This window comes from Macaca fascicularis, chromosome 8 (assembly GCF_037993035.2).
Source record: "Macaca fascicularis isolate 582-1 chromosome 8, T2T-MFA8v1.1".
NCBI lineage: Eukaryota > Metazoa > Chordata > Mammalia > Primates > Cercopithecidae > Macaca > Macaca fascicularis.
The window spans coordinates 558726-575387 of NC_088382.1; the positions used below are offsets into that span (position 1 = coordinate 558726).

A 16662-nucleotide genomic window follows, 5' to 3' on the forward strand; every position below is an offset into this window, starting at 1 on the left:
AAAGATTAAATATTCCTTTTTTTTTTTTTTTTGCTTCCCAAACAGGAACAGTACAACATGAGGAAGTGGAATCAATGCACAGAAATTAAGCTAATATCTTCAGTCTTTGTAACATCACTTGAGCAGCTTCACAAAGTCACTCATGCCTAGTGGCCCTATTAGTTGCTCTTCTCCCATCAATGTGCTTTGGAATTTCCATCAGTAGCTGGCTATGCATTAGTCATGGATCAGACAGCAGAAAGACACAGACCTTGCCAAGTCCCACCTAGGTAGCTACACAGGGAGCCCTCTATTGACCGTGGCCCAGAACATGTGCAAGCTACTTTCCATATGAGAGGGAGGGGCACTGGATTAAGAACCTAGTGACTGAGGAGGAAATATCCCCACCAGTGCTTTGGTGGGACTAGAAAATGGAGCCCACTCCTGACACTAGGAAGTGCCAATCTGAAGTTTAATTGAAGACAAAAATCCCAATTTTGGTGCCCAAATGTCTCTGCCTTTTGAAATTATCGTGTAAATTCACTGATAATTCTCTTAGATTCATGTGGAGACATTAGTATTTTAACTGTTATTCATGCCTTTTAAGGTGATCTTTAGAAGACCCTACATTGTGTTCTACTTGCTTGGCAGGGCTCCCTCCTAGAAATTGAGACAATAAACTTATGCACATGTGGACTGCAACATCAGAGCCCTGGTTCTGTTGAGTAAAAGTATAGATAATTTTTCGGAAAACAGGCAGAAGTGTGGGTATTTTTGCTATTCTTTGCTTCACTTATCTACAGAGGTGGATCAAGACACCTGGGAAGTGGAAAATGTGGGTTAGCAAATAGAGAAGAGGCTGCTACTAGGCTGGGAAGTGCCTCCCTCATTTACAACTAGCCAGAGACACTGAACTTGGCTGTCCAGGCAAGCCTGGGTCCTGGGATATATGAAATAAACTTTGGCCTTTATACCGACTTATTCCTCAAGCCAAGTTGTTTCACCAACTTCGTTCTGAAGATCCAGACCCCAGTTGGCATGAATCCATCCCCCTTGCCATCTTCAGCCCTCCCGGTGGAGCGGAGGTTCTCACCTAAATAGAGAAGCTAAATTTCTACGTCCCGATTTTACCTTTTCCATGTGTACATCAGGCATTTTTCTCCAAAAGATTGGAATCATTTGTGTTGACATCTTCACTTATTCAATTCTACTTTCTCTTCTAACTTAGTAAGGATCTCTGCTAGTTGAATTGGCTTTAATTTCTTTTTCTCCCAGAAGTTATTGGAAGAATGCCCATTAACCATTTCATCATATTATTTCTATAAGCCAAATTAATTTTCCAGAATGTGCAGCATATCACCATAATGATTTGCTAAGACCAGTTGCATTAGAAAATATTGCCTTTCTATTTTTTCTGTATTTTTAAATTCAATCAAAAAGGAATAAACTTCTGCTGACAAAACCGCTTGGAAAAACCCATGCTGTTTAACACGCAATTTTCCTATCTTCGGTTTACTAGCTTCTTTGCCAAAACCCTGGTGGCGCGGCATCTGTAGCAAGTTGTCATCATTTGTACAACTAGTGGCCCTAACTGGAAACTTGGAAAATTCCCACTCCTGGACAGTCTGGCACATGGAAACATTCTTCTCAAGATGTGTTAGAATAAAGACTCATTAATGAACAGAAAACACCAACAGTTCTCATAGTTTACAATAGGCACAGGCCCAGTGCGGGGCTGGCGGTGGCTGGAATTGGCTTGGGGGAGTGGACCAAGTGCACCCCTTCCCGGCTTCTCATTCAGTGTTGTCTCATGGGCAGTGTGAAATTAGCCGTGGTTGGAGTCTATACATAACAGAAATTAGCAAACGCTACAAATAAGGGCTACCTCACACTCCTGCCCCTCTTCAGAAGAGCTGGGTTTTCAGCTCACCCTGGACATAATGCCCCTGGCTACCTGGGCCATGGCCAGGGTCTGAATGTTTGGTTCCCCTCTAAGATTCCTATGTTGAAATCCTAATCCCCATGTGACAGTGTTAGGAGGCAGGGTCTTGAGAGGTGATGAGGTCACGGAGAGGAGCTCTTGTAAATGGGATTAGCGCCCTCAGAAGGAGACCCCAGAGAGCTGCCTCTCCCCTCCAGTCACAGTGGGCAGGAGATCTGGGTGAGTGAAATCAGAGGCTGTCTGAGGGCCAGCTGAGAGGTCCTGCTGCCTGGATACCCAGCCACCAGTGGCCTCATATTTGGCGGACATAGGGAGAGAGGTCTAGGAATTCCAGGCTCAAATGACAACAGAGAGAGACACCATCTGTTGTATGAGCAAATTGCAGCCAGGAGTTTGGTCTGGGTCTGAATTCTGCCATCCCTGCCTGGGCTGTGTGCATCTCATTGCTCGGATCTCATGTAAGGCAACAGAGAAACAAAAAAGCCATGCCACCATGGAAATAACCATTAACATGATGAGCAAACACTGATGCCACATCTGACATGACTTTGTGGCCTTGGCCCCTCCCGGCGTTTCAGCAAAAATTGTGCCCTTTGGATTGTGCATTTCCAGCTAGATCTGCAGCCCGTCTGTTGCATCTCTCTTTCCATTCCTTCTCCACCATTAGAGGTAGATATTCAAGGCTCCAAAAAGTATAAGACTTTCGTCTCGCCTTCAGAGGGCTTTCAGTCTCCATGGGGAACTCAGGTTTTTTTTTCTTTTTCTTTTTTTTTTTTTTTTAGTAGAGAGCAGGGCTGGGCTAAGATTTAAATAACTGAAACAAATCATAAGATGCTGAGTTTCCTGGAAGACAACCTAGGCCATACCATCCTGGACACAGGAAAGGGCAAAGATTTCATGACGAACACACCAAAAGCAATAGCAACAAAAGCAAAAATTGACAAATGGGATCCAATTAAACTTAAGAGCTTCTGCACAGCAAAAGAAACTATCAGCTGAGAAAACAGATCATCTATGGAATGGGAGAAAATATTTGCAAACTATGTATCTGACAAAGGTCTAATATCCAGCATCTATAGGGAACTTAAATTTACAAGAAAAAAAAAAACACCCCATTAAAAAGTGGGCAAAGGACACGAACATATACTTTTCAAAAGAAGACATACATGTGGCTAACAAGCACATTTTTAAAAGCTCAGTATCACTGATCATTAGAGAAATGCAAATTGGGCCGGGCGCGGTGGCTCAAGCCTGTAATCCCAGCACTTTGGGAGGCCGAGACGGGCGGATCACGAGGTCAGGAGATCGAGACCATCCTGGCTAACACGGTGAAACCCCATCTCTACTAAAAAATACAAAAAAAAAACTAGCCGGGCGAGGTGGCGGGCGCCTGTAGTCCCAGCTACTCGGGAGGCTGAGGCAGGAGAATAGCGTAAACCCGGGAGGCGGAGCTTGCAGTGAGCTGAGATCCGGCCACTGCACTCCAGCCTGGGCAACAGAGCCAGACTCCCTCTCAAAAAAAAAAAAAAAAAAAAAGAAATGCAAATTGAAACCATGATGAGATACCATCTCACACCAGTCAGAATAGCTATTACTAAAAAGTCAAATAATAACAGATGCTGGCAAGGTTGCAGAGAAAAGGGACACTTATATGCTGATGATAGGAGTGTAAATTAGTTCAACCATTGTGGAAGGCAGTATGGTGATTCCTCAAAGAGCTAAAGGCAGAATTGCCATTTGACTCAGCAATCCCATTACTGGGTACATACCCAGAGGAATAGAAATTGTTCGACCATAAAGATGCATGCATGTGTATGTTCATTGCAATCCACAGCTTACTGCAAGCTCTGCCTCATGGGCTCAAGCAACCGCCCCACCTCAGCCTCCTGAGTAGCTGGGACCATAAGCCCACACCACCCTGTTCACAATGGCAAAGGGAAGAAATCAACCTATTGCCCATCAATGATAGACTGGATAAAAAAGAAAAGTGCTACATATACACTGTGGAATACTATGCAGCCATAAAAAAGAACGAGATCCTGTTTTCTGCAGGAACATAGAGGGAACTGGAGGCCATTATCCTCATATCCTAAATTATGAGAACACATGAACACATAGAGGGGAACAACACACACTGGGGCCTACTTGAGGTGGGAGGGTGGGAGCAGGGAGAGGATCAGAAAGAATATCTGTTGGGTACTAGGCCAATACCTGGATGTTGAAATAATCTGTACAACAAACCCCCAAGACATGAGTTTACCTATGTAACAAACCTGTACATGTAGCCCTTAACCTAAAATAACAGATTTTTTTTAAGATACTGGGTTTCTGAAGTCCCCAGGAGGTCAGGAGGAAGAGAGAACATATGAGACAGGCGTGGTCAGTGAGGAACTTGCAGGGTGGCAGAGGGGCAGGGAGCAGCAGAGTTTAAGCAGAGGAACCAGAAGCCCAGCCCTGGGCCCACCTCTGCCTTCCCGTGTGTGCGCCTAACTCAGCTTTCAGGTGAGAGCTGGAGCTCAGGAGGTTACGTGCTCACTTGGAGTTGCACGTCTAGGAATCCAGATGATGGTCCCACGTCTGCTGTGCGCTTGCCCTAGTATATTGCTAGGACGGCCAACCTCCACTCAGGGGCTGCAGCCGGCCAGCTGGCATCTACCAGGCTCAGCTGAGAGGGGTTCAGGGCCTAAAGGAGCTGTGGCGCGCCAGGTCTAGGCTGCCTGCTGGCTGCTGTCGGGATGAATCCTGTTGTAGATTGATTCTTTTTAGCAACCAGAGATTTTCAAACGTCAATGGCCATACAGTCTCCATGTTATCCTTCCCATCCTGGCACCACTCACTCCTTGTGCTGCAGCCACCATGGGTGCCTGAGTGAACAGCCCCCAAATTCTATTCTAACTCCTTATTTAAAAGATAAGGAGACCTAAGACTGAGGAATTTGAAATAAATAAGCAAACTGGCCTGCCTGAGTTCACTAGAGCTGCCTGCTGGCCTGTGACTCTCACAGCTAGTACAACCTTCCAGCACCTTCCACGACTGGTTTCTGTAAGAGGGGATTGTTTTTCTCCCAGTCCCCCTAAACATTCTGTAGGTAATTACAGCACTCATGGCCCCATTTTCTCACTGTGTTATTTGCCACCCTGGGTCTGTTCAGATGGCAATCTCCTGAAAACCAGGCACCTCCTCCTTGTACCCATGGCACCGTCGTGGTGCCTGGCTGCTGTCAGCACAGAGCATTAGCTCTGAGACACCTCCTCCTTGTACCCATGGCACTGTCGTGGTGCCTGGCTGCCGCATTAGCTCTGAGAGTTGCCCTCCCAGTTCCACGTCAGGTGGTAGTGTTTTGTTTTGGTGGCTTGGTTCATTTTTTCTAACTGCAGTATTATCACTGCATGGAAAGCAGAAGTAGTCTTCCCAAGTTGTGTAAAGACCCCATTAAACAGACACCACATGCTTCAGAGAGGCAGGAACAGGAAGAAGGAAGGGATTCCCTGTGCTGGAAGGAAACCAAGTCTACATTGTCCTGAGAGTCAGGGACTACACCTGTCTGTGCAGCATTTGGGAAGGTCAGAGGAGACAACTGTGTAGTGTGCACTGGAGAAGCATGGGTCCCCTGTGCTCACCACCACCCTAAGCCCCTGTGAGGCAGGGGGCACCTGGTACACTGTGACCAGCACTCTCCCAAGCTTCCTGCCAGGAGGAGCTCTAACTCTGGACAGTGGCCGTAACGATGGGCTTACATTTCCCCAACTCCTTAGATACTGTAAGGTTTTTCGCTTAAAGAAAATTTTAAAACATGATTTTTCAACAAATTGATTGCCAAAAAATCTCTGTGGTTAAGGAGGCACCTCCCTACTGGTCACTGCTTCCCCATGCCAAGCCTTCTGTCTGGGCAACTGCTCCACAATCTCCAGCTGCACCACGTGTTTACAAATGCGTTTCTCCCCGCCCCTCGGGTTTTTCTCCTCCTCCAGCGGTGAAATTCCAGAGGGCATTGAGTGGGTTACTCTTCACAAGCACAGAGTTAAGCCCAGGCCTGGTAGAAAGCACACAAAGAAGACCCAAGATCATGCATATGCTGACCCATGTTGGAGGGAGCTGCGGCATGGCCTCCTGCTGTTACTCTGTGGGTTCCTGATCCTGTTCTGTAGGTTTCTGCTGTTACTCTTTGAGTTCCTGCTATTACTCTGTGGAATCCTGCTGTTACTCTGTGGGTTCCTGCTGTTACTCTGTAGGCTCTGCTATTACACTATGGGTTCTGATGTTACTCTGTGAATTCCTGCTGTTACTCTGTGGATCTCTCTGAATTCCTGATCTTATTCTGTGGACTTCTTTTGTTGCTTTGTGAGTTTCTGCAGTTAGTTTACCTCTTTACCATCCAGACAGGAATTCTTTCACTAGGAATTGTGTGGATGCTGGCCAGCTGGGCTAAGTTTAATATTACTGTGTCCCCTATTGTGGTGGTGGGGTCTTGGCTTGGCAATTTCTACTAATACTCCATATGCAGTTAACCTTGACCCATTAGTGGAAGAAAAATAAAATCTCAGGCCTCCAAACTTACTACGCCAAAGGGAAAAGCGCGCGCGCGCGCGCACACACACACACAGCCTTCCTTTTGTTCCCTAAAGCTTACTTTATCTTTTGTGAAATGTAGATCTACTGAGTATGAGATAGATGCATAACCCTCCCCCATACCTGTCTTTCCACATGTGAAATTTAGATTTGCTGTACTCTCATTAGAGCCTCAGAAGAATGTGACCACTTGCCTCATAGCCTATTCTCCCATCTTTCTCCTGCTGGCGCTTTTCCCTTTAAATATTTGGAAAAAAGTATAGGCCATAAATCCTACTGTAACCTGTGTTTCTTTTTCCCCAGGCACGTCCACAATTTGGCAAAATAAACCTCTAAATCAATTGAGATCTGCCTCAGACACTTTTTGGTTTACACAACAATCCAATCATAGATTTGTAAATACACCTTCACAAGTTAAATCACAGAGCTCCTGAGCATTATTTATAATGGCAAACTATTGCAAACATTCTAAAGCCCATCGTAGACGTCATAGAGACTATTCGAATAAATTGATACATTTATATAACGGAATAATCTGCAACCTTGAAAGGAATGAAGGAAGGAATAGAGAGGGAAAGGAAGAAAAAGGAGAGAGCCAGGGAGGGACAGACAGGTGTTTAAATTGGGGATGTGCAAGCAGTATTGCCTACTTCATTGCCTTCACATTATTTAAAAACGTGGTCAAGAAACACTATTATAATAAGCACATCAGAAATAACTTCTAAAATTACTTTTCCAAAATACGAATCCATACTATACATTTCCTGTAATGTGCACCAAATGTAGATGCACACATTTTTAACAAGGAAAAGACTAATACTCATATTTGCTTGCTACACACCAGACGCTGTTTTAAATGTTTTGCACACGCTAACTCATTTGTTCTTATAGAAATCCTGTAGAGCTCACCGCCACCTCCATGTTTCTGGGAGGAAACTGAGGCACAGGGGCTGCGGCTCCCGGAATCACCTGGCCTTCTCGGCCACGCCTGCCTCTCCCCCTCCAGCCGCCCCACATTCTTTTTTCCTAATTGGAAAAAACTATTCACGCTGCTCTTCCAGGGCATTTCAACCTTCTAGAAAGATCTGACAAGATTCCAAACTGTTCTTATAAAGAGAAGCTGCTCGTGCCTGAACGCTGAGTGTGAGCGCGCAGTGATGCCCGAGAGTGCAGGCACCCCGGGCTAGGCGCCTAGCCGGGTGGAAACACGGCCGCAGGATGGAAATGCGGCGGCGGGGCTGCCCAGGCTCCTGTGGGACCCGCGCGGCGCGGGCACGCGCATGCTCTCACGGGCACGCACATCCTCCGGGACGCGCCTCTTCAAGACACGCGAACGCCTGAAGGCCCTGGCCGGCGTCCTCCCGTGAAGACCTGGACCGGCATCGTCCTCCGCCGCGCAGGCCTAAATCTCAGGTCTTCACCGTCATCTCCGGGCGATCGCAGGGATCGCGGGCACCGACCCCGCCCGTCCCTGCCAACCCGAGCCCCACCCTGCGCCTCCGCGCCTCCGCGCCTCCACGCCCTGCTCTCTAGACGCGCGGACAGAGGGGCGGTGCCTACTACGCAGGCTCACGCTGCTGGCGTCAGGACCCGGCAGCAACACTGCCACGCGCATCCGCGCCGGCCAATCAGCGCGGCCAGGGGCGGGGCTTCCCTGCGGCGCGCCGGGAGTCAGCGGCCCACTTCCGGCAATAATCGCCGCGACGCCGTCAGGTGCGGGCCCAGGTCGCCGGCGCGCCAGGTGGGCACTGGGGGCCGCGGGCGCGTCAGGTGAAGACTGGGGGCCGCAGGCGCGCTAGGTAGGTACAGGGGTGCCGCGGGCGCGTCAGGTGAAGACGGGGGACCAGCGGGCGCGTCAGGTGGGGACGGCTGGCCACGGGCGAGTCAGGTGAAGACCGGGGACGCCGGGCGCGTCAGGTGAAGACGTGGGGGTCGCGGGGGCCGCGGGGGCGTCAGGTGGGGGCCGGGGACCGCGGGCGCGTCAGGTGGGGACGGGGTTGCCGCGGGCGCGGCAGGTGCGGACGTTGGACCGCGAGCGCGTCAGGTGGGGTCGGAGTTGCAGCGGGCGCCTCAGGTGCGGACGTTGGACCGCGGGCGCGGCAGGTGGGGTCGGAGTTGCAGCGGGCGCCTCAGGAGCGGGTTGGACCGCGGGCGCGGCAGGTGGGGTCGGGGTTGCCGCGGGCGCGTCAGGGGGGGACAATGGACCGCGGGCGCGTCAGGTGGGGTCTCGGGGGCGGCCGGCGGGTGTGGAGGGTTCGGGGAGCCGCCCACAGGTGCACCGCGTGTCCTCAGCCGCTTCCCCTGCCCACCTTCTGCCGCCCCTTCCCGCCCCCACCCTCCTAGGCCCTTTTGCGGGCCCGAGCTTGTGTCCGCCTCGCTGGACAAGGTGTTTCGGGGACTCCTCCTGCCCGCGTTTGCCCTCCGGGCCCGGCCCTTGCCTCTTCGCCGGTGGACACCTGCCTGGGTGTGACCCTGCGTTTCTCCAGGCGACTCTGCCCCGTCTGCTGCTTACCTTAACTTACTCTTCTTTTTCCCTACTCCTGGTCTGTGGCTCTGGCTCTGTCTCCTCCCTTTAATTCTTTTCCATGCTTGTTTTTCTTGCAGCAGACACTAAGTTTGCTTCCTTCCCCCTACAGTAAGCTCAATTTGACCTTTTTCTCAATTAGATTCCACTTCTATCCTTGGGCCTATTCAAACTCATTTTGAAAACTAAAGAATCTAGAGAATAATTTCTTCCCTTATGAAGCTGTCTCTTGCTGCCTCCAAATCCTTAGCATCCGGCCCTAATCAGAAAAGACGTTTACTCTTTCATATTCTGTTTTCTCCTCGTCTTTACATGTTTTCCTTTCCCATGAGGAATCTGTGATTATCTCTGAGTCCTTCTTAGAGTAAATCTTATTTTTGACTCTTGGCCCTCAGTTTGCCATTTTTTTGATGTCCTTTCTGGATCAAATTTGTCCACACTTACAAGCAAAACAAATAGGGAATCACATGTGGTCTTTTGAAATGGACTGGAGTTTTCTTTCCTATCTTGTTTTCCTTGTTTTAGTGTCTTTATATTTAGATTCATCATTACTTGAAATCATATTAGTGATATGTAATAGACGGTTAAAAAATGTTAGAAAGCTTATAATTTAATGGCATCTGTTTTTATAGGGTTTTCAGGAGCTGCTATTATAAACATATAGTGGTTAGGAGCATGGATCCTGGAGTGAGACTCCATCAGTTTGAATCCCAGCTCTGCTAAACTCTTTGCCTCCGTGTCTTCGTCTATAAAAGAGGTAATTAAACTTGTAAAACAAGAATAATGTTTTCTACCTTGGAAGACAGTGTGAGGATTAAATGAGACAACATATGTAGATTGATTAGAGTAATGCCTAGCCTACGGTAGGCTCTAATAAATGTTTGCCTTTATTATTGTTAAGAAAAAAATATGCTTGTTGAAGGAAATACCTTTTTTTGTTCTGAGTCTGTCATGACAAGAGTTTCCACCAGCAAATGAACTTCATAAAGTCCTTTTCTACTGAAGTACCTCACCCACATGTCCTACCACATGAAATAGAAATTAAGGGAAGATTTAAAATAGTTCATCATTGCAGGCTCTCTGAAATAAATTGGCATAAAATGTGCTTAAAATTTGCAAATTATACAAGCTACACCCTTTGAGTGCTTGCTCTTAAAAATTTAATAATTTTCAGGAGTAATTTCTAGTTTTTTTGTATTTGCAGATTCCCAAAACAAAGGTAATTTTAATTAAGCGTATAAAGCTCTAGCAATTCACATTATTTTTTAGCTGAACAAATACATTCCCATTAAAAGCAGTGGGTCGTCATCATTCTATAAAACTTTAGTAACATTGTTTTCTGATTTATAAACTCAGATGCCTCAGATTGGGAGTATTTTTGAAAATTTGAGATCCAGACCCCAGACCTTTTAAATTGCAACTTGTCTTTTTTTGTTTTTTTTGTTTTTTGTTTTTTTTTGATCTGCATCCAGAGTTTGTGCTTTAGTTCATGAGCTGTATAGATTATGCTTTAAGATAAAACTTCATTGTGATCCAAAGAGCATACCATGACAAATCTGTGAGGTACACATATCTTCAGAAAAACAAATCTTTTCCTCTGTGTTGAAAATAAAGAATTTGGGCATGGACTATTTTTTTATTTCTATGGCTGCATTTCACTCCTTTCAACCCTTACAAAATCAAACTTAGCAGCTGAGAAATTCAGACCAAACTATTCATTTCTCACTGAGTTGCTAAAATGAATTATCTGTAGAGTTTAGGTAGTTGTAAAAGAATTGGTTATAGTAATGGAAACACTAGGCAGGCTCTTTATATAAATGTTTTAGAGATTGTGAAACTAGAAGATAAGTGTATTAAATGATAAGTGGGCATAGTATCCCAACAAATAAGTACGATGTTTGTGTGTTACCAAGTTTTAAAATATTTTGTTAGCTGAGGATACCGGGATGTACATAGGAAGTCATCTAGATAAGGTTCTGTTGGCAAGATGTTTGTTGCCTAGTTGTTATTTTCTGTCTCCATGTTTTTCATTTGATCTATCCTACAAGCCCTAGAAAATTTTTATTCTCAAAACAACACTGCTCACTAATCTGTTGCTGAAAAACTTTTGATTACTTACAGAATAAGGTCTAAACACCTTTGATATTCTTTGATATTCTTCTATGATCTGGCTTCTAGTCATTTTTGCAGCTTATGTACCAGTCCTCCCGTAAACTTTCTCCATTTTATGCAATCTTTTCTGCTTATTTTTCTCAAATCATGGCGCACATTTTGACCTTTATACTTATTCACCCACCATTCCCATGATTGATATTTTTTGCCTTGCTTCTCCATTCATTTAAGATCTAACCATACTTTAGGGCGAAGATCAAGTCCTAGTTTCTCGTCAGAGCTTTCCCAACTGATTTGCTTTCTGCTCAAATTTAGTTATTCTCTCTTTACCACAAGTTACAAAATTGTGGACATAATGTGTATGTATGTATAGATGCACACGCACATATCTACACATAAACATACTTTATTATATTACATTTGTATGGAATTTGTGTGTGTTTTGCTATTGTTCTTTTTTAGTTCCTTAGCTAAATTGCACACTTTTGAGGGCAGGAACACCTAGCATAGTAACATTTAGTTGGTGCTCAAATGTTTGTCATTGAAGTAATCCTGTATTTGGTCTGTTAGCAATATTTTCCAGGATTATCCACTTGGTTTTTTTTAAACATAGATTTCTGAATCCACAGTTTCAAGCTGATATTGAGAGATAATAATTATCAGAGATGTTCTGGCAGCCGTTTTCTGTTGTATGTGTTTTATGAGACTCAAGGTGCTACTTCAAACAGTTATCTGCTACTTCATGGTCTTTGCTGCCTTTGGTGGGAATGTTCTTGAAAATCATAAAATCAGCTGTATGCTATTAGAGACGGTTTTAGATAACTCTAGGTTGACTGAACGTGGCCATTGAGTTTTGCATTTTAGGATGTTCAGTAGTTGTGAAGCAGATCTGTGAGACAGTTTATCAAAATCGTGCTGAAATTTAAGGAATATTTAAAGTATTTTCTAAAGCAAGAATTTAAATCATTATGTGACTGAAAAAGATATGTTTTGGCTATAAGTGAGTTTAACAAGGTTTGAGATTTTCTTCATGTAAAGAATAATTACTTCATCATACATTTCCTACACCAGTCAAGAATTAAGCATTTGTGGTTGATCCAGGAATATTGTTGAAGTCTATGTAATTTCCTTCCTCTTTTTTTTTTGTATCTTCTAGGATTGTATAAGTGCCCTTTTAATAGTTGGTTCTTTGTTTATTATACTAGATATAGCTGGGAGGTGGTGTTTGGAGATGTTCATCTCTCATTTATTCTCCATGACGTAAATATTCTACATTATTCTCTATGATATAAATATTCTACATTATGAAATACCCTTAAGTCTGTTCGGGACATGAAATTAAAATAACACATTACAGGAACCACTTTTGCTTGAGTAATTCAGCTACCTTTCTGTAGCTAAATTCAACGTATATTTTCAACTCTTGCCATGCTTGGCTTTTTTATAACATTTTCGTTTCTGTCGATCATTTCTTTCTTGAAATACATTTTTCTCCTGACTTCCTACTTCTCCCTGTACCTTTTTGTCTCTTCCTTTTCAGTTTTCCTACTTGGCTTTTATCTGCTGGTCCCTTAAATGGTGATATTTCTTAGGGTTTTTTTTTTTTCTTTTCTCTCTTGATTTCCCTCTCTACATATTCTGTGATATTGTTTGTGTGGTTTTGATTAGTATCTAAATGCTTATGATTTTCCTCTCTCTCCAGTCTAACTCTCTTCTGAACCATGGATCTATATATTTATTCATTCAGTAAATACTTACTGAGCTCCTGTTGTATTCCTGGCATTGTTCAAGGTAATGAAATACAGAACTGAACGAGACATTGCATTTTCTTGGAGGAAAACAGATAATAAACACATTGATCTTTTCAGACAGCCCTTACAACTATGAAGGCAATAGATAATGGCTTAGGCTGGTAGGGGTGGTGTTGAGGCAGCAGAAGGGTGCTGTTTGGAGAGGGAGTCAGGGAGCCTTTCTGGGATGTGACATTTTCAGTCAGCAGTGTGAACATCTGAGGTGGTTTTTAGCCTCATGCACAGTCTCACTGTGTATGAGAATCATCTGTGGACCTTTAAAAACTACTTAAACTTAGCCTTCACCCCCAAATATTCACATTTAACTGGACCAGGATGAGACTAAGCACTTGAATGTTTAAAAAGCTTCCTGTGATGTTCATGCACAGCAGTAGTTGTAAACCACTGACCAAGAGGAGCAGAAATCGAGTCAATGGGAAGAACTAGCATTCGAGGTCTTGCTCTTATCAAATCATGAACTTCATGAAGTCAATCACAAAGTTGCATCATTTTTTAAGTCATAATTTTTATACCTGGAGTCTAGTATTTCAGACTGAACAGGCATGTCCAAAGCTGAAATTAATATCCCTTATCTCTCCTCCCCTAATAAAACCCTGCTGTTCTTTCTGTGTGCCTTATCCCAGAACCAGAAGCTACAAAACAAAATCTAGATAACTTCCTTGATTTCCTCCTCACGTTTCCAGCCAGTCGTCGAGTGCTGTTTGACTCTGTCTCCTAAATGTTTCTGCAGTCTCTGCTCTTCTGTTTCTTCTGCCACTGTACACTCTCACCTTTCAAAGGCCAACATTCAGAAGCCTCCAGTCCTAACTCCTTTCCTCCAGGTGACCCTCACCCCATACGTTCTCCCAGTGTGATACTGAGTTCTTTGTAAGCCACAAATCTAATTGAATCACTTACCTGCTTACATCCCTTTTTTGGCCCCTCATTGCCCTCAGAATAGTGTCCAGCTCCTCTGACTTGATCAGGCTTTAAATGACTTCTCTATCCTTAATTCTGGCCTGCTCGCTCTCATCTATTGTAAGCTTCAACCAAACTGAACTACTTGGAGTTGCTGAACATGAGTACATTTCATTTTCGGTTGCTCCCAACTTCTGGCAAAGAGAGAATACTTGTTTGGGATTATATTCCTTATTCCACACTCACTGACCCCTGCGTGTTTTTCAGGTATGAGCTTGGATGTCACCTCTGGTAAACCTTTCATGGCATATGCAGTGTTAGGCTAGTAAAACCACCTTTACTTACCCCATTTTATCACTTTAGTACAATCAAAGTACTATGTTATTGTCACTGTCACTACTGTCCAGCCAACATTTAATTAATGAGCAGCTATTTAAATGTTAAGAACTTTAATCTTTAAAGTTAATGAATAAATGTTCTAAGTGAAAAGAAACTTGTGCATTATATATACTTTTTAACATAAATTAACTTTTTTATAGGAGAACTATGCCATTTTTGGGTCAGGACTGGAGATCTCCTGGATGGAGTTGGATTAAGACAGAAGATGGCTGGAAGAGATGTGAATCATGTAGTCAGAAACTTGAAAGAGAGAATAACCATTGTAACATCAGTCACAGCATGTAAGTTACAGCTGAGCAGAACCAGTCATTTGACAATTTAGCATGTATGGTCTTACCTATTTTTCAAGTCCCTGCAAAGCTCCATAACTTTTGACACTTGCCCACCCAGAAGGCTGGTGTGAAGAAACAAGTTATTTAGCTAAAAAATGAGGCTAGTAGATTGCCTAATATTCATACATAGATGCTTTTTTCTTTTTTTTTAATTTAAAACATTTAATTCTCACGGTAATCTGGGAGAGAGGTATTATTAACCCCACATTATAGCTGAGGAACCTGAGGAAATTAAAATATACAGTTTTGGTGGCATATATCAGAGATGTAATAATAGTGACTTACACAAGACACATCAGTTTTTCTCCCTTAAAAACCTGAGTTGGCATGATGACTTTGCTCGTAACGTTGTCAAGGGGCCAAGCACAGTCTGTCTTGTTGCTCTGCCATCCCAAGAGTGCGGTCTTACCTGCGTGGTCCAAAACGGTGTGTTTATTACCTGCCACATTTGTGCTCGGGCCGAAGGGTAGACACGCAACCTGTGCTTCAGTGGCACAATCCAAAAGTTACATGCATTGCATTATTGCCCATACCTTATTGGCTAGAGCACTAGTGCAAGGGAGGCTGGGGGTTGTGGCCCAGCCATGTGTCCAGGTAAAAACCAGAGACTGCATGAGCACAGAACCAGGGTAGGTGGGTATAGTATGATGACTGCAGTGCCTACCACAGTAGTGTTTGAGAATTTGGAGGGCTAGGAAGGTGTTGAGATAGCCTCCCTGGAATGTCATGAGTCTAGTCATTTATTGTATATTATTTTACATTTGGGTAATTATCAACTGTGTACTTGGTGGGCCATATGTTTTTCTGACAGAAGTTGAGTAACTTTAGACCAGAGACTGGCTTTTGCAGTATTTGAAGCAGAAATTAATTTTCTATTTTAGTTTTTGTGAGGATAACACATAATATGTTAAACTTATATTGTAGCAGTTCTCTGCCATGCTAAGATTTATTTAATGTTGATAGCTGTAAAACTTATTTAAGACTTGTAATTATGCTGTTGGTATTGCATAATGTTATACAGTTATGAATTTTCTAGGTCATTTTTACTATCTTACAATTTTTATGGCAATTTTTTAAAAATTTAAAGGTGGTTGACTATATCTAGAAATGTTAGGTGTCTCACATTTACTCCCAATAGCCACTATTAAATGTGGATTTTAGTATGGGGAGATATATTACAGAATGTCAGTTTAAAAAAAAGCTGTAATGCTTGAAGTACAGTGTTACTGCTGCATCTACAGTAAGGAATTTGTGGGAATTTGTTTTTTCCCTCATGTGTTCTTTTTCCCATCATCTCAAACACATTTTAAATGTCTGAGAATTGTTTTTTTTTTTTACTCTGCACACACAGAATTGGAGAATACAGTCAAGATATGTTTTCTCTGCATAACTTGCTACCCCTCTGTCTCCCTTTCCCCTTCCCCCAAACTTACCTTCAGATCCACCCCTTTGACCAATGGCTGCTGTTAACACAAGCATCCCTGAGCAAAAAGGCTTTATGACAGCAACCCTGGCTGCCGCCTGTGGGGCACAGTGAGCGAGAACTAGTCAGCACCACCCTTTACCCCACCTAGTTGCTTTGCGGTACTGGGACCCCCCATTTCCTACTCTGCCGTCCTGTTCATCTTCCTCTGACTTCTGTTCGTTCCTACCAAAATGCAAATCCAAACCTGTGGGTAGAGGCTGTTGGTGACCTGAAACTGCAGTAGATATAATCCTTTCTCTGGAAGGAAAAAACATTTAACTTTGAACCTAAAATAGATTTTAAAAAGATAAGAAAGACCATATGTAACCACCATTTAAAATCACTACATAAATGGCCTTCTCTTTCCCCCACATGTCTTTGAGAAACATAGTACTTCCGATTCTTTGATTTAAGGTGGACTTTCTAAACGTAGAAAAAGAACTATAGTAAAAATAATTTAGGTAATCAAGATTCTACCTAACTTTGTTAATTTTCTTTTTTGTGAATGTGCATGAAAATAGAAGGCCTTTAGTATCCATCCTTCTGCTTGCTTTTCAACTCATTTTAGTATTAAAAGTTTAGATAACATTGGTAAGAAATTAAGCAATTCAACATGGTTGATCTGGGGGCAG

The 16662-nt window shown here is 43.7% G+C and overlaps 1 protein-coding gene across 19 annotated transcripts in view; it reads left to right on the forward strand.

The window, feature by feature from the left end:
* Positions 1 to 8166: 8166 nt before the first annotated feature.
* The window catches only part of FBXO25 (F-box protein 25), a 74711-nt gene continuing 66215 nt past the window's right edge, over positions 8167 to 16662 (forward strand). For 4 of the 19 annotated variants that reach the window (XM_005562490.5, XM_045397791.3, XM_045397794.3 and 1 more), the window contains exons 1-3: positions 8167 to 8289; positions 9647 to 9771; positions 14374 to 14514. In XM_005562490.5, the coding sequence (XP_005562547.1) occupies positions 14381 to 14514 (134 nt within the window). In that variant the 5' untranslated portion in view covers positions 8167 to 8289; positions 9647 to 9771; positions 14374 to 14380. Of the gene's footprint in view, positions 8408 to 9646; positions 9772 to 14373; positions 14515 to 16662 lie in introns of all 19 variants that reach the window. The other 15 variants (XM_005562494.5, XM_074000160.1, XM_045397793.3 and 12 more) reach the window with 7 other exon arrangements.